Raw genomic sequence first — 24,415 nt, 5'->3', positions numbered from 1 at the left:
AAAGGTATCATCTTCCTGCCTTATACCTTTGTGTCTTCCTCTAGTCTTCTCTCCCGTAGTTCACAAATATATTCACATGCCATCAGTTTCTTAAAAAACTTCTTCAGCCATACATTCCCCTATAACTATAATCCTCTTTACTTTCTAGCCAAGCTCTTATAAAACAGCCTGTACTTAGCCTTCAATTTTCACATTCCTCTCAGGCTTCCTCCTACTTCCATCATGCCATTAAAACTGCACTGAGAAGATGGTCATTTCCCAATTGCCAAATCACATGGGCACTTCTCACTTTGATATTGTTTAAGTACTTAAACTGTTGATAGCTGCCTTCTTGAACTGCTCTTCTCTGAATTCTGTGACAGCACCTAGTCTTGATCCATCTTTTACATCCCTATATCCTCAAATTCTTTTGCCAGTCTCTTTACTTTATTTGTTTTCTTTGGATTTCTATCCTATTCCCACATCTCTTCTTCTTCTTAATTTCTCTTTCTAAGCATTTCCATCTACTCCTGTGGCTTTAGTTACAACCTAGAGCAACCTAGTCATGACCCAACTCTTCAGCCTCACTTTCTACCATTCTCCACCTCTAACTTTGTGATCCTGAGAAAATAAATGCTATCAATAGCACTTGACACATATCATGCTTTTCATGCCTCTGTGCCTTCACAGATATTATTTCCTTTGTCTGAAATGCCCCTCCTGCCCCTCTCCATCCCCTCCCTTCTTAAGATGACTATTTCCTTCTTATCCTTCAATACTTAACTCAGGCAAAATCCCAGGAAGACTTTATATGCCTTTCCTCTCCTCCTCTACCCAAACTAGGTTCTGCTTAATATCTGCATATCCTTTTATTACAGCATTTATCAGTAACTTGTTGTTGAAGTTATCCATATAAAGATCTATTTCCCCACCCTACTGTTCCTTATAAGCTGGGACCATGTCCTGCTTTTTGAATAATCAATGCCTAGAACAGCACCTGGTACATAGGAATTACCAAACAAATGCTTATTGATTGAACTGAAATCTATATCATAAACCTAGAATTCTCTCTTTAAGACAAACTCTTATATCCAAGTATCTACTTAACATCCCACTTATATGTCCCACCAACACCTCAAATTCATGTGTACCAAGCTCAACTCATCTTCACACACACATGCTCCCCAATAAATTCTTCTGTTCTTCCTCTGCACTGTCTTGGTTAGTATATCACTATCCATCTAGTCACCAAAATCAGACACCCAGTAGTCATCCTTCTTGCCCACCCCATCTCTCCCCATCCTGCCCTCAGAAGTCACTAAGTCCTTGGGATCCTATACCTAGATATCTTTCAAACTTGTCCCCTTCTTTCCGTCTGCACTGCTGTAGTTTTAGTTCAAGTCTTTAAGTCTCATTAGGATATTGTTTTTTTATTATAGTAAATCTTCATAACAAAGTTTACCATCTTAACCATTTTACAGTGTACAGTTATATGGCCTTAAACACATTCATGTTATTGTGCTCACAAAGATTATTTTAATCAGGAGCTATCTGGACTTCCTACCTATAGGCTAACCTGTCTCCATCCCATTCCTACATCTTTGCCACTATAATCTTTCCATAATGCAAATGGTGTTACTCGATGTGTTAAAACCCACTCACTGCTTCCCACTGTCACCATTAGTGGTTTCTTCACAAAGTTTTCACAGGTCCAAGCTGAAATGAGAAAACTAAATAAATAAAATGTGCCAAGTTTTCCTAAATTTTTTCAACTTAATGAATGACATTAATCAACATAAATACTGAAACATGCATGGGGGCAAAGTCAATTTTGTTTTAGATATGCTAAGTGTCATATGCCTGTAGAAAAAGCAAAAGGAGATGTCTTAAAGGCAGTTGGGTAGGTGAGTCTGAAACTCAGAAGGGAGTGAGAGTAATTCAAGCCCACGAAAACTCAGAAATATGCCTTAAAAGTTGGTAGTACTTTTGGGAGCAGTATAGTATACCAGAGAGATCAGGGGGGTGGTAATTAGACTTACCATCACATCCTAGCTCCAAACTCACTAGCAATAGGGCTGTGATCAAATTACCCTCTATATGTTTTGGTTTTGTCAACCAATGATAATGTCTACTCTATGGTTATCATGAAAATTAAATACGTGCATAATTTGCTTCTCATAATTCATAGCACATAATCAGTGTTTATTAAGAATTATTTACTGTTTAACATATCTCATAATATTCATTAAGAGTGAAAAATAGAGGCGTCTGGGTGGCTCAGTCGGTTGAGCATATGGTTTTGGCTCAGGTCATGATCTCACGGTTTGTGATTTCCAGCCCCACGTCAGGCTCTGTGCTGACAGCTCAGAGCCTGGAGCCTATTTTGGATTCTGTCTCCCTCTCTCTCTGCTCCTCCCCCGCTCGTGCTCTGTCTCTCTCTCTCTCTCTCTCAAAAATAAATAAACTTTTTTAAAAAGTGAAAAATAAAAGTAAACTGATTAGGAAAATTGGTAAATAACTATGTTGGAAAATTATGTATTCCATTGTAGTATATACATGTTATCTAAATACATAGAAAATATAAACATCATGTTAACTGAAAAAATAAGATTTCTGTCTAAAATATATCTGTAAGTATATTTTTCAAATTTACTATAGTAAACAGTAGTTTGTAACTATTATTTCCTAATTACGTGCAATGTCATCGATTTACTTTGTTAATGTGTTACTAAAATCGCAGGTGAAATATACCCACAAATACTTTCCCAATTTAACTTAACTAAGAACTTAAGGAAAATTTTTCATGAAGCTAAATAATCCATTAAATCTGAAATCTGTCGCTCTCTAGTAACCAAGCCCTAGTGGAAGTAACTTTGAACTAAGAACAAGGAAACCAGGCCCAGATTTGTTACTGTTTTACTACAGTCCTTGTATAAGGGTTTACTTGTCTGTGCTTCAGTTTCTTCATATTTGAAGAACTCCTAATGGAGTTCTCCTAATGGAGAACTCCTAATCCTAGCTCTAACCCTTTTCCTATTTCATGAAGCCCTTGGGAAACTACTGTTGAGTAACATCTGAAGCAGTTGGAACCTAATTTAATAAGCTACATACTTTTTGAAAGGATATTGTTGATTTGGACAGTAAAGAATAGCCTGCAGGCGAATCCACAAGGTGCTTCGACAGACGTATGCAGCTACCTTCCTGTTGGCACGGTCCACGTCTGGCAGGTGAATTCCATTCCTTACAAGAAGGAATAGGTGCTTCATTGTGTTTCAGAAGTCAGTACGCTTTTACAGAACGAAGTCATTGACATTTTTCTCATTTCTGAGATCAAATTTTCATAAATCATTCAACCTGGATAAACTGAGAATGTGGTTGATCTAGTAATTGTTGAAACATAGTAAAGGGCAGTGCAAGATGTGATATTTAAGTATTTCCTCCTAACCTCTTACCTTAGCAAGGCATAAGAGTTCTAAATGGAAATATGTCCTAATCTATAAAAAGGAAACTAAAGTAAGATGAGCCTATTAGCAAAGGAAAAGTCAAAAGAGGCACAACACAAATTCATCTCAGTAATTTGGAATGCCATTGATTCTGAATTCATAGTAATAATGATAACTATACAGAGTACAACTTTTCCATTATGAGGAATTTTTTTAATGGTAGTGTAAATCAGATTGTAGGGGAAGGATATAACTAACCAACATGAAAGTAATATTATCTGCCTTTTTTACAATATATGCCAAAAAATGCTATTAATGGCCTGTCAATGTTTCCACTGGAGTCATTTTTTAAGTTAATTGAGGTTACTATCATACTTTAACAATACATTTAAAATTTCATCCTGACATTTTTCTTGCCCCTTCTCCAAAATTAGGTTAGTGAAACTTTGTCTTAAAGAATTTATGTAATCCTATATAAATCATCATATTCTTGTTTTCTGTTAACAGAACTCCATATATGCACAATCATCCAATAAACTTGAGCTAACTTTCAGTGTTGCATGTAAACCAGAGTATGTGACACTAAGAATACCCTCATTCCTTTAGGGTCTAGCTCTGTGCTATGTTTATTTGCAAAGGACCCTCATGCATGGATCCATATAAATGAGGCAAGCTGGAGCAGACTAGACTATGTCGCTCACCAGTCTTTGAGGAAGAAGATTGTGTATATATGAAAACTGGAAGATTTCTGTGTGTGTAACATCAAACATGATTTTTTGTTGAGGTTTTATGCTTTCAGTAAAAAAACATAACAGGAGAAAAATTAATGGTCTGATTCCATCATCTCTTCTCAAGCAAAATCTCACTGATCCACATGAATGTGATCTCCCTCCCGTAGAGTAGCCTAAGAACACTACAGAATAGACTTTTGAACTTTTGACTTTATTTTCAAACTTATTTTTAACTATTTTTAAACTTATTTTTAAAAACCATTTTTAAACTTTTGACTTTAAGTGGTGAGTTTTTAATCAACTAAAAAAAATCACATATCCTTGATTAGAAACTATAGAGTCGTTGCTAGCCTATTTACATTACTCAGAATAGAAACTTCTTTTTAAATGTAGTACCAAAAGTCTGGTTTTATTAGCATCAAACCATTTGTGTATACCTAAATTATTTTCATGCCACTAAAGCATGAGTTTTTTCCAGCTAGCTACCTAATTCCTAATTATTTTCATCAGCTGACTCTTTGAAAAAGGAAGAAATTTAATGCATATGAATTGTACAACATAATAATGTGTTACTTATTTACCTAAGTAACAGGTGTGAGGTTGATAGTATTTCTGAATTAAAATATGTACTTCTTAGGTAAAAATCAGTTTGGAACTGCTCTGCATTTAATGTGCCATCTTCACATTGCATAATAAATGATTCATTCACAGCCTTCATGCAAGCAGGTAAATGTAGTGAAATGAGTATGTTATATTTTTTCATGTAGCGTCTAAAACTGACATAATCTGAAGATGTGGGTTAAAGTTTGTGTTGTTACTGTTTTTTTTTAACCTCGGATACGTGGCACTCTGCACCAGTGTCTCTTGCTGACAGTAATGCTTTGTCTCTTAACACGACTACCAAGACTGCTTGGTCACAGGCAAATACTGTTCTTTTTCAGCCAAAACATTCCTGACAATAATTGTACTTTTTGTATCCTTTTTTTCCCCCTCCCCCCACCTGCCCCCAACCTAGGCTGGAAAGGCTGGTGGACGTCCTGAGGAAGAAGGTTGGAACAGGGACCATGAGGACAGTGATCTGACTGAAAAAAAACGACAGTCTGGGGAAGCAATCACATCTGGTGACCAGGCTGCTTCATTCAACACTGTGTAAACACTAAAGCCTTAACTTAGCAAACAGTTGTTAGAAGTGGGACACTCCAACCACATTCCAAGCTGAGATAAAATCAGATCACAAATGTTTAACCACTTTGCTGCTGACTTATTTATCCAAATGTATTAACTACAGACTTTTACCAATGAGTAGCTATAAAGTTGTAGCTTATTTTGTAACTATTTTATATCACTCTATTTGATATAAATCTTTTTACTGAGAGGCCATTATAGGTCATATCTTCACATATGGCCCTTTCTGAATCAAAATGCAGCAAAGTAAATATTGTCTAAACCTTAATCCATTGTGTTAGGTCAGAACTTCAAATACGTGCATTTTTCAATATAGAGTTTATTTCTTAACTGATGAGAGCAGCCCAGACATGAGAATGTATAGTCTTCCTCCAATGCATACACATGATCTTTGTTAATATTAAATAATATTAAATATAAATACCAAGAATTAAATGTATAATTTGCTCCAATAGTTTGGTACATTAAAATTACATTAATCAAGGAATGATTTTTGTTTCACTACAAATAATACAAACTGTTTTCAATAAAAAAGAGGATATTGTTCATGTGTACTTATGGATTCATATTGTCGATGTTTTTAATGTTGTGTCTGAATAATGATCTAAACTCTATTTAAACTGTAGAAATTGCCAAGTCTGTCTAATAGGCTGGGACACCTCTGGCTTGAAAATTAGCATGTGCCAGCATGACTCTCAAAGGCAAGAGGCCATCAAAAACGTTAAGTATTCTTTTTGATTATCTTTATTTAGATTATCATTTGAATTTTTGTTGTGAAGGAGGGGAATCCAAGATACGATATACAGTAAAATTGTAATGTAAAAATATAAGGATGTGGAAAAAAGAAAACTGGCAGTTTGGCTTGATTACCTGCTTTTCCTTTTATTTAAAAAATTGAAATAGTAAAGCATAACAATCACTTCTAGTCATATGAAATTATGAATAAAACCAAGATTTATGTATTTGGCTACAGAAAAAAATACCTTCTTTTTTTTTTAGATTGAATAGATGAGAGGCCAATAGAAGATGACTGTGGCCGCAACAGGATGAAATAGGCAAGTAGAGATTGAATTCGTGAGAATTTTGTGGGAAAGTGAAAATTTTTCCAAGTCCATACAATATTTTAATTTAGCTTTAAGACCGAGGTAGATTCTCTACCATTGCTTATTTTCAGGACAAGAACAGAATAGTTTATTGCACCATGGCTTTGGATACACCAGTGGAGATTATTCATGTGATTTTTTTTTTTTTTTACTCTTGCAGGAAAACATAAGGAGCTTTATCATAGGGCCACAAAAGAATCATAATGTTAACAAACTCGATTTCCTTCTCATGGAATTTTTTAAACTCCCTGGCCATTAGAACCATTCCATTAAGTTCAAATTTAGAATTTACTCATGTCACCTGCTTTTAATTATTGTTTTAAACTATTAGAATTAGAAAATAAGGAGCAACAAGGGCTAGTAAATAAGCTAACTGGATTTCTTCTACAGTCCCAAAGAGATTATAGCCTTTCGTAGGCCAGTGACTATATAAATAGAGAAATTTGAAATAATGTGGTCGTGCATGGAGTCTCCCCTCTGGGCTGTCATGGAACATGTGGGAGCCCCTATGTGAAGGAATAGTGCCTTGCAAATCATGCAGGTAAGTAAAGAGGAACAGTTCTTGTCACAAAATAGTCCGTTCCTGAAACCTCTTCAAGTAAACCACAAGTAAACCTGAATTTTCAGGTTAGTCCTAAAGTACAGACAAATCTTCCCTGAGTTATTTTGCTTGGGGTTTTATAAAACACACAGTAAGCATGAAGACATTTTACAGCTTCCAAACATCTCTTTGTGTACTGAAATGATTAGATTAGAGCAACCAATTCCTGTAATCAATATCCAGAACTTTGAAAGAATCTGATAGTATAAAGTTAAATTTATAAAACAATTCTAACATTTACTATTATCAGTGTAGGTAACCTCCGCCAAAATACCACATCCCCTTGAAAATGAGTTGTCTACAAAATTACAAATGCTAAGTATTTCAGCCAAATATTATCATTAATTGATTTCTTATACTTAAAAATGTCCACCAACAATGTTTCAAACCGTCTTCACTTTTGTTCATACTAAGGAGTTACCTAGCTTCTGAGATCGGTTCTCTAAATACTCAGTAATATGATGATGATGGTTTTAGTGCTGTTGTTATTATTATTACATTGTACAATTGAAGAAGTAGAGTCAGAATCCTAGGAATTTGCCAGGGACTGGCGAGGACTTACAGCTGAGGTCTTAGGACTAAACTCCATGTAGCAGTAGTTCTCTAAACCTTTCTGTAAGGAAAAAAAAAAAAAAAAAACTGAAGATTTTAACTCTTGCAATTTTTATTATTATGCCATTTCTTTTCTACCAATACATATGAATTCACCAACAATTGAGATTGTATGCATTTCTTTTAGTGAAGTACAATAATGTGAACTGCATGTTTAAATAGCATCACATTTTTACTATCTCTCTACAGTGTTACAGTAGCAGCATGCTTTGCCTTAGGCTACACTCATTGGGAATACTGTGACAATTCATTGTTAATAATAAATAACCTTGAGTTGCTTTGTGCCTGATGCCAAAACCTGACAGTGTAGTTTTATTGAATGGTGGTCTGAACTTCAAGTCTTACTTTATCTCCTACAGCAACTATTAGAAGTGGAACTGGTTATAAGCAAGTTATAAGCAAGGTTATTGGTTATAAGCAAGGGATAAGCAGTTATAGCAAAGTTATTAGTTAATTATTAATATATGAGAAACTTTAATTCTACTTTTATAAATAAGCCATTATGTTAAAATAATTTAAAATACTCAAAATATGATATCTAATAAAACATTTTCCCTTTTCAATGAGAAAGCTGATCCTCTGTATCTATCCTTATTTCAAATAAACTGAAGAATCTTGTCAGTCATTTACTGACAGAATTTATTTCAAAAAATGTTAGAATATTCAAAACTTATAGTTTGAATATTAGATATAGTTGCATAGAAAAGCATTTTTATATGTAGCATTTTTAAAGATTATGGTTATTTTTGAAGTTTCTCTTTTCAAATACTCATGATTAATGAGTCATTACAATGATAAAACATTTTACACATGACTTACACATTTTATCTCCTCACATAAGTAAGGTTTGTGTGGAACCCGGATTTTTCCCAAACATCATTTTGTTATTGATAACTGTTATTTACAACTAACCTATTAACCTATTCATGTCTATATACATGTGTATATCTGGATACTTAGAGCATACATGCAGACAACACACAAATACATTTGCCTTTTTAAAAATGTGATTTATAAGTCCACTGTTAGGCTCCAGTGACTTCAGCATTTTGTTCATGTTTTATTAGAAATGCACGTGGTTTCTGAGGCTTTTAAACAAATACATGGAATGGTTGAAAGATTTATATTGCTCATGCTTAGCTAAATATGTCATCTCTAGAAAAGATGGGGTTTGTTTTGGCACTGTTTTAAAAACTCAAATATTTTAAACATTTGTTAAGTTGGAGCTTGCACATTTGAACCAGTAGCATACGTTCCAGAATAGTTTCTCAAGTTACCAAACTTTCTGTAATCCGTTTACTAGAATAACCTCTATTGAAAGGTTTTTCTGTTCTTTTTTTAAGTACTTTAATTTATAGAGGTTAGAGTTATTATTTTAATGTAGGATTTCATAGATAGAATTGGACAGTGATGAATGTGTATTTTTGAGAATCATCAAATACTCTATACTGTTGATATTTCTTTGCAAAAACTTTAATATACCTATTTTTAATTTTATTGTCATCTAAAAAGTTTTGGAATACACTGGTACTTTTGAAGTCACCAGTTTCTTGACTATCTGGTTATTAACAAAGGTGAATTTTTTAAAAAGTTTTATTTATTTTTGAGAAAGAGACAGAGCGTGAGTGGGGTAGGGGCAGAGAGAGAAGGGGATACCAAATCCGAAGCAGGCTCCAGGCTCTGAGCTGTCAGCACAAAGCCCGATGCAGGGCTCAAACTCACGAACTACAAGAGCATGACCTAGCCAAAGTCAGACTTTCAACCAACTGAGCTACCCAGGTGCCCAATAAAGGTGCATTTTAATGCACAAACTCAAATATCTAAAATATATATTTACTTTTTATTCACATAAAATCCCCTACTGCAAATCCTACACATTTCAATGCAATTCTGAGACATTGATCTTAATCAAATTTATAATGATACAATCCTGAAGACACTGCACTGGATATGCCTATAAAATATACTACAGTAAGAAAACAGATTAAGTTCACCATCAAACTGTGTTTGACAAGTTTAATGAAGATAAAAGTTGAGGGGCACCTGGCTGGCTCAGTGGGTGGAGCATGTGACTGTTGATCTGGTCATGAGCTCGAGCCCCATGTTGGGCATAGAGATTACTTAATTAAGAAAACGACAAGAGTTGGTATGAACAAATTTTTTTAGATACCTTAGGAACCTTTAATAACTATTTAGATACAAAATAAAATCATAGCAATAAATATTAAAGAGAAACATTACTTTTGGTAAATACAGTTAGAAAGAACCTAGAAAAGGAGATTACGTCTCTTCATGAAAAAACAGTAGACTGATTCAAGTCCACTGCAAAGCACCTCTACTAACTTTGGAATTCGTATGTGGAATTTTGCTGTAACCAATAGCTGAAATCTAAAAATACTGCTTCTGTTCTGTTCATTCAATCAAGGTAAGGTAATGTAAATACGCTACCAAATACTCTATCACCTGCAGTGAACTTAGAATTTAAAGCTTAAAGTATATGGCTAGAAGAGAACCAGGGTGTGGTGGCCAATAAAAATTTTGGGGGCAGTGGCGCTTGGGTAGCTCAGTTGGTTAAGCGACCAACTTTGGCTCCGGTCATGATCTCGCGGTTTGTTGAGTTTGAGCCCCGCATCAGGCTCCGTGCTGATAGCTCAGAGTGTGAGCCTGTCTTCGAATTCTGTGCCTCCCTCTCTCTGTCCCTCACCTGCACTCGCTCTCTCTCTCTCTCTCTCTCTCTCCCTCAAAAATAAATAAAACATAAAAAAATGTAAGGAATCTTTGGGACAAAGATTCTATAAACTTGTCATGTCTAAAGTGTCACATCACTGTTGATAAAAATTGTTGAGTTACTGTGTCTGGTCTTTGTGATATTGTTACCATACGTTGTACTTCTATATATGCACACAATAATAACATTGTTATTATTTTTTGCTTTAAATAACAGTTTTTAAGGAGATTTTTAAAAGTAAGAACACCACTATTTTATATTTACCCATGTATTTACCATTTCCAGTGCTCTTCTTTGTGTAGATCCAGGTTTCCACCCATCACCATATTCCTTCTTCCTGAAGCATTTATCATTTATAGTAAAGCAGGGCAGTGAGTGACGAATTCTTCCAGCTTTTGTATGCCTGAAAATGTCTGGATTCTTTTCTTTTCTTTGCCTTTATTTTGTGGAAAAAGGCTTTTTTGCTGGATATAGTATTTTCGGATAATTTTTTTTTCAGTATTTTCAAGATGTTGCTTTATTGTCTGGCTTGCTTTGTCCCTGCTCTCATTTTAATTTTTGTTCTCTATATAAAAACGTCCTATGGCTGCTTTAAAGATTTTTCTCTTTGTCATTTGTTTCAACCAACGAGATTAGGATTTATTATGATATAGATTTCTGCATGTTTCTGTGCTCATGGTTTGTTGAATTTCTTGGACTATAGGTTTGTAATCTATGAATTTTTTTTTAATTTCAACCATTACAGATGAACATAGGGGAAAGGAAGGAAAAATAAGATAAAAACAGAGAGGGAGACAAACCATTAGAGACTCTTAGAACAAACTGAGGGTTGCTAGAGGGGAGGTGGGTGGGGAGATGGGCTAAATGAGTGATGGGCATTAAGGAGGGCACTTGGGATGAGCGCTGGGCATCACGTGGAAGTGATGAGTCACGGGGTTCTACTCCTGACACCAACACTACACTGTATTTTAACTAACTTGAATTTAAATAAATAAATTTTAAAATTTCAACCATTATTTTTCTAATAGTTTTCTGTCCCCCAGATCTTTTTCCCCTCCCTCTGGAACTATTACTTTACATATATTAGACTGTTTTAAGCTGTCCTACAGCTCATTCATGTTTCATTTAATTCCTTTTTCCAGACTGTTTTTCCTGTGTGCTTTATTTTAGTTTCCATTACTTTATTTTCAAATTTATTAATCTTTTCTTTTGCAGTATCTAATGTGTTCATAATTCCATCCAGAGCATTATTCTTTGCAGGCGTATTTTTCATCTCTAAAAGTTAAAGTTGGGTATTTTAATTTCTTTTATCTCTCTCCTAAATTTATTTCTGCCTTATGTTATCTTCTGGAATACACAAAATATAGTTATAAGGACTATTTTAATGTCCTTATCTGTTAATTCTATTATCTATTCTATTTCCAGGTCTCTTTGTTTTTTGTTGTTGTTGTTTTCTTATCACGAGTTGCATTTTCCTGCTTTGCATGCCTGCTGACTTTTTTTTTAGATGCCAGTCATTGTGAATTTTAATTTGTTGAGTGTTGGGTATTTTTGTTTTTCATTAATGCTTTTGGAACTTTGGAGATACAGTTACACTACTTGGAAACAGTTAGATCCTCATTATAATGCTCTTTTGAGCTTATTAGGCAGGATCAGAGAACCTTTAATGTCAGGCTGATCCACCCCACCCCTCCCCCACCCCACCCCCCAGTTTAGGCAATACCTCTCTGAATACACTACTTATGTACAATGGGGTTTCTCTACCTTGACTGATCACAGCTTTGTATGAATTTTGATTATTATCTTGCCAACTCCTTTTTTTTTTTTTGGTAATTTTTACCCTCACTCAGTAGTTTACTGTCACACATGCTGGTCAACACTCAGAGGAAGAGTCCGGGAATGCACTGCAGTTCTGCAGAGTCCACTGCTCTCTTGTGCTCTCCCTGTGGAGCACTCCTCACTACATGCAGAATCTCTCTTCTTCAGTAGTCTGACCTGCAAACTCTAACCACATTCTCAGCTCTGTGTTCTTGACTCAGGGAGGCTGCCAGGCTGTTTCATTACCCTTTCCTGCTCTCTGCTCTCTAACTTCTCCAGATAGTAAGCTGGGTCAATCCTCAAGCTCACTTCATACGCTTCCCTTCCCTCAGGGATCACTATGCTGGGCTGCCTGTTGTCCAAAGTCCAAAAACATTGATCCATGGATTTTCACTGTTGTTTGCTGTTGTTGCTGTTGGTTGATGAGTTTTTTTGTTCTTTTTTTTTTTTAACTCAGAGGGTAAATGTCCTGGTTTACTCCATCATGCCCAAAAGTATAAGTCCTTATATAACTGTTTTAAAATATCATCCTCTTGATGTCTAACTGCCTTCTTCCCTGTTGAGAAATTACCTGTCGGTCTTAATGTTTTTCTCCTGGAGGTAAAGTCTCTGTTTTCTCTGATTGTTTCTTGTTTTTATCTTTTTCTTTGTTTTTGACAGTTTTGTGCCTAGATGTGGTCTTTGTATATTTCTTGCTTGATTTCATCCATCTTATTAAATCTCAAACTTGATATTTTTTGCCATCTTTAGGAAACTTTGGTCAATATCTCTTTCTCCTCCTTCTGAAATTCCAATTATATATATTTTATATTTATTCACTGTGTTTCCCCATATTGCTGTCACCCTGTCCTGTATTTTCCTTTTTTTTTTTTTCCTTTATGTACATTAGTTTTGAATCTTCAAAATTGCCTTTTATTTCACTAATCCTGTCTACTGATGTTAAAGCTGTCTATTCAGGTCTTAATTTCAGATTCTGTACTTTTCAATTCTACAGTTTCCTCTTGATTTTTTTTTTGTACATTCCAATTCTCTGGTAAAATACTCACCTTTCCAAATATATTGTCTCCCCCTTTGCTTCTGTTTTCTTGAATATACTAGTCATAGTTACTTAAATGACTGTGTGTACATGTCTACTAACTCCACTTTCTGAATCATCCATGGTCTGTTTTTGTTTTTTGCTTTCTAGATGCATGGTCCTGTCTCTTGGCATGCCTATTAATTAATGGTTGACTAAATGCAAGACATCCTGACCCTCTGGAAGATTCTGTCTTCCTCCAGAGAGGGCTTAACCTTTCCTCTATTGGGAAGATTGCGTGAAAGCTAATCACCTTAATCCAGTCAGGTACTATGTTGAGTTGTACCTGAGTAAGGTACATTCTGAATAAGGCTCAGTTTTCTCTGGTTTGCCTCTCCTCTGATGGCCTAGCTCACTCAAGCTTTCAACGGTACAAGTGATAGCTTCACTGGGGCCCATTGAGATAGTCTTATCTGAGCTTTTTTAACCTCAACTTAGCACAGCTCAGAATTTGCCAAGTATTTTGAAGGGAAAACTAGGTGTGTGTTTCAGGCCCTTTGGCTCTCCAGGTCTGTCACTACAGCCTTGCAAGATTGCTGAAAGCTATTTTCTCTGTCTCTAGCAGCAGTCTTCTTCCAGGACAAAGCCCAGATTATCACTCTCTCACCTTCACCCAAAACCAGCAAAGACCTCCAGGGGAGAGCGGCTGCAGAGTTTACCTCTCTGTTCTTTCCTCTCTAGAACCTTAGTCCCCCTCTTCTTTGTTTCAGCCCCTCTCTGATACTTTTAGTAAGTTATCCAGCTTACTTTTTGTAAGTTTTCCAACTTTTCTTCTTATTCTTAGCAGGGACATTGGTCTGCCACAAACCACTCTCTTCTGGAAGCAAAATGTCAGTGAGTTTTTCATTTCTGTTATTACATTTTTTCATTTCTGAAGGTTATATTCTGATCATTCCCCAAATCCAGTTGGTCATTTTTATGGTCCCTTGTTCCTACCTCATATTTTCAATTCCTTTTTATCTTACACATTTTAAACATGCTTATTCGGTATTTGATTTCTGATCATTTTTTTTTTTAATTTTTTTTTAACGTTTATTTATTTTTGAGACAGAGAGAGACAGAGCATGAATGGGGGGGGGGGCAGAGAGAGAGGGAGACACAGAATGGGAAGCAGGCTCCAGGCTCTGAGCCATCAGCCCAGAGCCTGACGCGGGGCTCGAACCCACGGACCGTGAGATCGTGACCTGAGCTGAAGTCAGATGCTCAACCGACTGAGCCACCCAGGCGCCCCTGATTTCTGATCATTTTAATACCTGAAGTATTCACTGCTCCAATTTTGCGGTATTTTCCACTAGCTACATTTTTGCTGCCATATTTCTTTGGATGTTTGGTGATTCATGAATATGAGCCTATATTTCTTAGAATTATCCTCCGCGGGACTTTTCAGGGCCTGGGTTGAAGGTCGGTTCCTCCATAAAGGCTTCACATTTGCTTCTGTTAATCACCTGGGAACACATACAGGCTTTAGAGCACTTTAGAAACTTAATTGGAATTTTACTGGACCACTTAAATGATGATAATTTGGGTTGAAAACCCACATGAGGGCTAGCTTATGGTTATAAAATTCATGACAGTTCCCATGTTTATGGATTGGAGGAATTAATATTGCTAAAATGTCCCTACTACCAAAAGTAATCCACAGATTCAGTGCAATCCCTATCAAGGTTCCAGTGGCATTTTTCACAGAAGTATAGAAAACAATCCTAAAATTTAAATGGGACACAAAAGACCTCAAATAGCCAAAGCAATTCTGAGAGAACAAAGTAGGAGGCATCACACTTCTGATTTCAAGCTATACTATAAAGCTGAGAACAGTACTAACAGAAAAAGAGACAAACAGACCAATGGAAGAGAATTGAGTTTATCAACTAATATTTGACAAGGGAGCCAAGAATACTCGAGAAAAGACAGTTTGTTCAATAATGGTGCTGGGGGTGGGGGGTACTTGGATAGTTAAGTCAGTGAAGCATCTAACTCTTGATTTTGGCTCAGGTCATTACTTCATGATTCATGGTTTTTAGCCCCATGTTGGGCTTTGCACTGACAGCACGGAGCCTGCTTGGAATTCTCTCTCCTGTCTTTCTGCCCCTCCTCCCACTCTCTCTCAAAATAAATAAGTAAACAAAATAAATAAATAATGGTGCTGGGAAAACTGGATATTCACATGTAAAAAAAAAAAAAAAATGAAACTAGACCCTGTCCGGCACCACTCACAAAAATTAACTTGAAATCAATTAAAGGCTTAAATATAACACCTGAAACCATGAAACTCTTAGAAGAAAACATAGGAACAAAGCTCCTTGACATGGGTCTTGGCATTGGTTTTTTGGATATGACACCTAAAACACAAGCAACAAAATCAAAAATAAATAAGTGGGATTACATCAAACTAAAAAGCTGCACAACAAACAAAACCATTGACAAAGTGAAAAGACAACCTGCAGAATGGGAAAAAATATTTGCAACCGTATATCTGATAAGGGATTAATATCCAAAACATATAACTCATTAGCATAAAAACAGTCCAATTAAAAATGAACAAAAGACCTAATTAGGCATTTTTTCCAAAGAAGATATATAAAGGGCCAACAGGTATATGAAAAGATACTCAACATTACTAGGCATTAGGTAGAAGCAGATCAAAACCACACAGGGATATCACTTCATACCTGTTAAAGTGGCCATCATCAAAAAAGATAATAAATAAATGCTGGTGAGGGAACCCTTGTATATTGTTCGGATTATAAACTGGCACAGCCACTATGGAAAACAGTATGGAAGATCCTCAAAAATTTAAAAATAGAATTACCATATGATCCAGCAATTCCACTTCTGGAAATATGTCCAGAATACATGAAAACACCAACTCAAAAGGATGTCTGCACCCTCATGTTTCTAGAACCATTATTTACAATAGCTAAGACATAGAAACAACCTAAGTGTCCACCAACAGACAAATAGATAAAGAAGCTGTGGTCTATATACACAATGGAATATTATTCAGTCATAAAAAAGGAAATGCTGTCATTGCAACAACGTGGATGAAACTTGAGGGCATTATGCTAAGTGAAATAAGACAGACAAAGACAAATACTGTATGGTCTCACTCCTATGTGGAATCTTAAAAAGTGTTCATAGAGGGAGATATTTTTTTATTCTCCACTCATAGCCCAAGTTTAAGATTTTTTCCTTGAGTGGACCCTGGACTTTGTCCCCTATCCCCTGTGCCACTAAGAAATACATGAAAACCAAAGCTCAAATTCACCCCCATCATAGGGCAAATGCTTTCAAAGTAAAAACTGCTTACCATTGAGGGTTCCCAGTTTTCCTTAGGTTTAGGCCTCTGTGTATTCCTCACCAACTAGCCAATACACTGATGGATTTGCGAAGATATCTGTCATTTTCTATCCAGCATTTTTAGTTGCTTACTGAGAGAGGTTCCAGGTTCATCATAGCAGGAAACAGTAGTCAGGACTGAATGTTATTAAATGTGTACACATACACACACACACACACACACACACACACACACACAGATATAATTGCACTGCTAATAAAATTTTCTGAATTTAGTTCCAAATTTAGTATCACTTGTATACATGATTAAAATGAGTAGATAATAAATTTACTTTCCAAGATCCGTAATTGCAGCTCTTTGTCCCCACCAGTAACTACAAGCAGTTTTTCATTAAAGAAAAGAAAATGATTGAATAATCCAAATTAGCCTGGGCAAGAAAACTAACAGCTGCTTAAAATGAAATGTTTGAGTTATGAGCCATGTGCCACTTTGGTTTATCTGCAGCCAAAAGGTTTAGAATCCTTATTCAATTAACCATGTTGCTTGGGAGGGCCTGGTTGCCCTGAATAAGAGCTGCCTGGTGATGAGTAAGAGGTATTCGTGACACACAAGTTCAGACCTTGCAACTCTGTTTTTGTTGTTTGAACTTTCTTCTCCGTTGTAGCTAGGGATCCGGCGTGGAATTTAAACACTTGTGTGGTAACTCCATTCCTTCAGCCATTGTGTTGTTAAGCTCTAGCTAACGAACTTTTAACACTGGCTTGATGTAAAGCAAGACTGAGAAAATAGCCCCCATCAACATTTCTGGTTTTATAATTAAAAACTATATGATTTCTGTGTCTTTAAGAAGTAAGATGCTCATGCCTGTGGAGTCCAGCTGTTCCCCCAAAAGTAACCTTCCTAATATGTGTGAAAAATAAATAAACCAAGGTGCATCTAAGAAAGCTGAAATTAAGAAATGACTTACATTTCAAAAATCATACCTCCTGTAACAGAAACTCTAACATGCATACCTGTATTAAAACTTAGGAACTTTGCCTAAAATAAAGGAAACAAACTTATGTAACATTTGGAAAGGTGAGTATTGCTAAACATACCGGTCAAGTATACTTTGTCTCATGTGGCCCTTTTCTTCCAGGCCAACAGTTTTTGTTGCCTAGGGAGATCCTCCTGATAATGTCACAAAGAATGTTTCTCAGACCCATATAGATTGTGTACACGTCGGCTTGCTAAAGACAAGTTTTGATTTTAAGTCTCTAAGCTTCAGTTTGTTTCTAAGCATACTGTTTGAAACAAAAAGCAGGTGAATAGACGAGAGAAGACTCAATTTTTCGCCCACTCATCAACCACTTCTGAAGATGATTCTGGCTGAGAAAATTGAAATACAGTTTGAATAATGATATGTAATTTGACATAAAATGTCTCAGAATTTGAAGAATTACTTTGAAGAATTACTATCCACTTGAACATACACACTGATTTCTGATGTTTTACGTCACAATCTTTTCATGTTACAAAATTAGATTTGCTTTTTGCATCTTATTTTCTTCAACTGCAGTCATATTATAAAGCACAGTTGTATACTTTCATTTAGGTGACATGAAGACATCTTTTCATTTAAGTTAATACCTAATCTTGTTTGTCAAATAGAAGCAAAGAAACACCTTTGAAATCAGCAGTTTCAATTAAAACTTCAGTCATATCAAAATAATCATTTCATTTCTGTGTTTATAAAAAATGCAACATAGGGGCGCCTGGGTGGCGCAGTCGGTTAAGCGTCCGACTTCAGCCAGGTCACGATCTCGCGGTCCGTGAGTTCGAGCCCCGCGTCAGGCTCTGGGCTGATGGCTCAGAGCCTGGAGCCTGATTCCGATTCTGTGTCTCCCTCTCTCTCTGCCCCTCCCCCATTCATGCTCTGTCTCTCTCTGTCCCAAAAATAAATAAAAAACGTTGAAAAAAAAATTAAAAAAAAAAATAAAAAAAATAAAAAATGCAACAGCTGTTCAGGAAGTACAGCTATATCGCAGACTGAAATTTTAAATGTTGCAGATATTATTGTCTTTCAGTTGCGGTAAGACAAACAGTGGTTTTATTATTTCAAGAATCAAAGAATGAACCGTATATGTACTGTTTTGTTTGGGTTGTTTGTTTTTTAGATTTTTTAGGAAAGTTTTCTGGTTCCATATTAGATTTAAAAAAAAAACAACCAATTGACCAAATCATACCTGGAAACTCGGGCACATTATTTTGTTTTCATATGGATGGCAAGAAAATTAATAGAATTGACTTTCTTTCATACTAATACCTTTGACCTGTGCTCCAAGCCTACTCTCCATTTCAGTTCCTGCCCTATATTTTCATTATTGAATTCATTTACCATTTTTAAGCCTCTACTCAGTCAAATCCACCTTAGTGTGTTTAAATCCAATTCATCCTTCAAGAATACTTATACGCCACCCCCGACATGAAGCTTTCCCTAATTCCCCACCCTAACCTCACCACCAAGCCACAGTTAATCTCTCTTCTATATGCCTCATAGCTCTGTCTTCATCTGTATTAGGGCAGTTATTAGTATTCCTGTATAGTATTCCTGTACTATCTCCCATTACAATGCAGCTTCTCCAGGTCAGAGATTGTCCATATTTCTCTGCACAGGTAAAATACTTGGTAAATAGTCATTCTTGTTAATGACAAAAACTAAATCTTCCAACTGTATTGTTTTATAAACATTTGTGTGATGTGTCTTTTAATAAAAGATGAAGATTTGAGTGTCATTTCCCAAAACAGTGGTGTTAAAATACATTAGCATGTCAAATTATTTAGCACTTGGCATATTATCAGGTGAAACGTGCTCATCTGAAGACTTTAACTTTTAACCATAATAAGTTTAAAGTGAAGAGTTTCGGTCTTTTGTGTTGTTTGTTTGATTTTGATTAGGTTTGGTTTTTTAAGCAGAATTTCTTGTCTAACTGTCAAATGTTGGTCCCTGTAAAGTTGAAATCTCACTCTATGATAAAGTGAAGACATGGTTCCATTGTCTTGGAAAGTTTAAACAAAATTTCCAGACCCCAAAATAGGCCACTTAACTCTTTATTGAACAACGCTAATAACTAAATTGCTTTCTGGAATCAAGGGTATCAAAAATCAAAGAGAGAGAATGCAAGCAATGTATAAACCAATGTGTGTTTGGATGTCTTTTGATATTGCTGTGATGTACTTTAAATCATGATTTCAAATTCATTGATTCTTCATTTCCAAAAAGTAAAATTTCCTAAATTCTGATTATTTTGATAAATTTTCTTGTTATTTTACTTTCTAGTTACGTATTATTCTTTTAGTTCTAAGCCATATTTTAAGATATGTGAGAACAAATAAATTGTGCATGAACATTTCCCATCAAGTGGCAGCTTCAAAAATTAATATCTAGCAACTAATTTTCTCTCTCTTCTCCACCAGTTTTCATTATGTAACTTGTTTAATGAAGATCCTAAAGCTTAAAAAATACATATCATTTTCCAATAAATAGGTCAGTTATATCAAAGCCTTTTTGAAACACTCAAGCGTAGAATATTCACTACATTTACTTGTATGACTATGAATGACATTAACACACTGAAAATCTTTAAGTTCCTTAAAGAAGTTTTTTCTCATAAATTCACCCTGGCTGTCTAACCAAATTACATTTTCAAGAAAGTATGTCCTCTGAAATTGCTTATAGTATGTACCTCACACACAAAGTTACCTATCTTAGTTACTCTGGTTGCCAGCAGAGTGATTCACTTTCAATAACAGTATTTTGTTTGTAATTTTCTAGGAACTACAGCCCTTTACTCATCAAGCAACAGTAAACCAAAACTGCCAACATTGTTTACCATGTTGAAAAATTAAAATTATCTTCATGAATAGTGCTCAAATGCTGGCACATGGCTAAATGAATCATCTTTGTCTTAAAGCAAAAAGGTTAGACTTTACCTATGTTTAAGAGTTAACTTTTCTTGAAATTCATCAGACAAGAAACAGAAAATGCTGTAAATTTTTAGGTTTTGTCTTGAACATCTGAAGTTCTTTTAGCTAGTAATTTTTTACTTAGAATTGTGTCTTTAATCCGAGGATCTCCCATCTCTTTGAAGCCAGTTAATTAAAACACATAGTCATCGTATAGAACTTTCACATTTGGGTAAAATGAGAACAACGGAATTGAATAACTTTTTTAATGTGACCTAAACAAGCATTTTCAAATACGAATGTGTATCCACTCTTAAGTTCCCGCTTTCCTATCTGTCTGTTAAAAGCTGAAAGTTGTGCCATCATGGTTAATGTTTTGACAGATTTTATCATAAACCTTGCTGTTGTAAATTTGCGTTGAGCCAAAATTTAACATGTTGTAAGCCCAGAAACAGTTTTTACTGTTAGTGACCAGAAAAGGAAATAAATCAATTATGCTCTTCTAAATGATGGGAGTATAGAGTTTAACTCTTTAAAAGTTATACATTACTCAAAATATAGGAGTAATATTCATTTTGTATGTTCAAGGCCTCTCAACTGTCAATACAACATACATAAACACTTTTGTGACTATCACAAGGAAGAACATACCAAATGAAGTATTATGTGGCTTGTATGTGCTCACTAAATTTTATAACCAAAATATTATCCCGAAGTTTTCATTAAAATGCCCATTGCCTTAGTATGTGGAATAAAAAATTTAGACCCTCAACATGTGATTGATTCAAACACTATAGGGTAATCCACTTTGTTTCCAGATAATTTATCAGAATGTTCTTTAGTTGGACCCCATTTTATTGTTTCTGTCATCTATTTTTTGATAACTACTTAGAGTATTCTATTACACATACCCCCAATCACTGCTATTTCTTAAAGCCTAAAGACCTAGATTTTTTTTCTCTCTCTAAAACATCTTTAATGACCATGACCATTAATATTTACTCATAAATGCATTTGTACACAGGCTTAACCATTGTACATGAGTGAAGGAAAAAAGGGTTGTTACCCAGTTCTTTACCCTAGAATAAATCAAATCAACAAATATTTATCGAATGTCTACTATGTGCAAATAGCCCTGGACTGGTCAGCTTTTAAAAGCCATCCAACTTTTCACATTGACAAATCAAAGCATTATTATTTCAAGCATTGCAGAAGCTGTCTCCATGTCCTTTAGGTGACAAAGCCTATGAGGACTCTGGATTACTTGGAATAAAGAAAAACAAGGAAGAGAAAGCTAAATAACAGACTGAAAAGAGGAGAAAAACTAACCTAAAATTCCACCGATGGATTGCATCATGTATGTATATATATATATATATATACACGTATGTGTGTATGAGTTTATGTGCATGAGTATATTTTATGTATGTGTGTGTATTTATATACACATATACACACTAAGAGAAGAATGAGTGAATTTGAGAAAAATAGACTTTGTTAAGGTGATAGAAGAATGAGCACTTACATTTGAGTTCAGAGCTTTGCTTTAAAAATAGGCTTAAATGTCTGATTACTGTTCTATAATACTAAATCCTGTGGTATAATGAAACCAAAATACATCATAGTATAACAGAAAGATTACTCAACTTGGTGCCCCAAGTTCTAAAACCTAGCTTGCCCTAAAATCTATTAGAAGATGACCTCCTCAATCAATAGATCTATACTAGAAGTGACATTTACATTATTACTATAGAAAACTGTTGCAGAGTCCTAAATAAGAAGTTAATCTGATCATAAATAAGACACTTAAATGCTCATTTTAAAGATTCTACTTAGTATTAGAAACTAAATAAAAACTAGTAGTAAGAGACAAAACTTAGATATTTTATTATATATTGTGCTATGCCATCATGCTACATATTATACTATGCTATATTATACTACATATTATTCTATAATTGTCTCTGCATTTCATTTTGTTAATCGGTAAAATATAAATAACATATTATCTACCCACATCAAATAATGAACTGCATTTCCTTAGTGAGGTATAAAAGGGAGGCCAGTGATAATTTCCAGCTTTACCAAATAGAATTAGTCCTGGCTACTTTGCATAGTAGGTATGTATATATGTTGGCCATTGAAGATGCTGTCTCTGATATTCTCACAGAGGATGTCTGGTGTCAATTTTAAAATATTTGTTTAGAAGAACTAATGTTTTAATATTCATTTTTGCCTCCTATTGGTAGACTAAGTTTAATTTCCAATGAAAGTCAAAGCAGACTCTTTAAATAATCTTTTTAAGCAGCATTTATCTTTCCTAAAGTGCCTGAAATTAATTTCTCAGTTTTTGTGTAGGGGGAAAAAATGTTATAGCTCTATTATTCAAATTTTATGTTCTGTTATAAAATTGTTGGTTATTAAAATCTCTTTGAAGCAAAATTAACTTCTCATATATCTCTTTAATTATTTGATACTTCATCTATCTAGTTGAAATTTATTTTCGATGCATACTCTAATTGCTCTATAGTAAATTTTGGGTTTCTTCTCAGCTACTGTCTTTCTTTTCTTGTAAAACCATGCTGTTGACCTTTGTAAATACAGGAATCACTTTCAGTGTATTACTACACTGATTTGATCTCTTTCATTTATTTCCTTGGTATATTGTAATTAATGTCTTTGGATATATTCTAAATAAGATTTCACTTGGATGGTCCAGATCTAAATGCTTATGTTCATGAAGAAATATTATTTTTAGAGTTGTTTCTAATTTTCATTTCATTTTTCCCCTCCTTTGACCAGAATTCCCAATACTAAGACCCTCTCACCTAGGACCTACCCTGGATTCACCTGCCCCCTTGTGGTGTTCCTCTCTGAATAGTTAATTGATTTCTGAAATTGGACTTGAGGTTACATATCCTGAGAAGAGAAATCTCATTCCATTACCCTTGTCTAGCAGTGTAGGGTCAGAAAAGTTTTCTTCTCCTAGCCACTGGCTAACACAAAAAGAGAAAAGAAGTGCTGTGGCGGGGGGGGGGTTATATTACATATTTTGGGGTTTTTTGTTTTAAATTCAGAACACAAGAAGGAAATTGGGCAAGAAATAAGTAGATTGGAATAAATGATGAAAATCAATTTTGCCTAAAATCAGTATTAGTGACCTGAAGATCGATAAGGTAAAGATATGTTTCAAAACTTATCATAAAGCAACTTAAAATCAAGTTCTTTCTATGTCCGTGTCTCCTTTTTCACTGAGTGGAGGAAGAAGGGAGAATGCTATCCTGTTTTATTTAAATGTTAAATAGATTTCATAAGCCTTTCATCAATGATGAATTCATAAATATAAAAAATAAATTAAACCTCATGTCCTGTGTAGTTAGATATGTCTGATATGATTGACGCGAATACATTTTTGTTTCCCTTTCCCAAAAAGGAATCCCTTCACATGCCTCAGGACCAATGTTTACATCTTCAGTTGAAGTCAATAGAATTTGCACATGGAAGAGGGCTATATGGGGTCAATGGGTAAATTACCTAGTCACAAATTCAGAGACATTTTGTAAGAATAAGGATTTAAGAATTAAGCAACTAGTTAATAAAGAATAATATCAAGATAAAAGAGAGGGAAAAGGAAAGAAAAATATTTACGTAATGAATTTGTCTTTCTTAACAGGAAGAGATGGATTAATAAATTATTATTAACAAGTACATTTTTAAAGATATCATTTTCTTTTAACTGTAAATATTTCTAGTAGGAAAGAGTTGTTTCTTTCTATGCTGATCTGCCTCCCACCCCCACTCCCCATCAAAGCTTGATTTGATTGAATAATAGTGATCCGTTGTGGCAGTTTAAACTTCACAGTGCCTCCCTTGAGATCTGGAAGGAACAGTACGCAG

At 35.0% G+C, this 24,415-nt stretch overlaps 1 protein-coding gene and 1 long non-coding RNA gene across 6 annotated transcripts in view; both read left to right on the top strand.

Moving 5' to 3' along the window:
* Positions 1-5,892, top strand: part of MIPOL1 (mirror-image polydactyly 1) — a 304,816-nt gene extending 298,924 nt beyond the window's left edge. For all 4 annotated transcript variants that reach the window (XM_049611603.1, XM_049611604.1, XM_049611605.1 and 1 more), the window contains one exon: positions 5,169-5,892. In XM_049611603.1, coding sequence (XP_049467560.1) covers positions 5,169-5,235 — 67 coding nt within the window. In that variant the 3' untranslated portion in view covers positions 5,236-5,892. The remainder of the gene's footprint in view (positions 1-5,168) is intronic.
* A 12,670-nt stretch (positions 5,893-18,562) lies between these two features.
* Positions 18,563-24,415, top strand: part of LOC125908800 (uncharacterized) — a 17,703-nt gene continuing 11,850 nt past the window's right edge. For both annotated transcript variants that reach the window (XR_007453441.1, XR_007453440.1), the window contains exons 1-2: positions 18,563-20,533; positions 21,753-21,875. This is a non-coding gene — a long non-coding RNA (uncharacterized LOC125908800). The remainder of the gene's footprint in view (positions 20,534-21,752; positions 21,876-24,415) is intronic.

This window comes from Panthera uncia, assembly GCF_023721935.1.
Source record: "Panthera uncia isolate 11264 chromosome B3 unlocalized genomic scaffold, Puncia_PCG_1.0 HiC_scaffold_1, whole genome shotgun sequence".
Lineage (NCBI taxonomy): Eukaryota > Metazoa > Chordata > Mammalia > Carnivora > Felidae > Panthera > Panthera uncia.
Note: the sequence above shows the minus strand (reverse complement) of the source record. Positions and strands in the feature narration are given on the sequence as shown.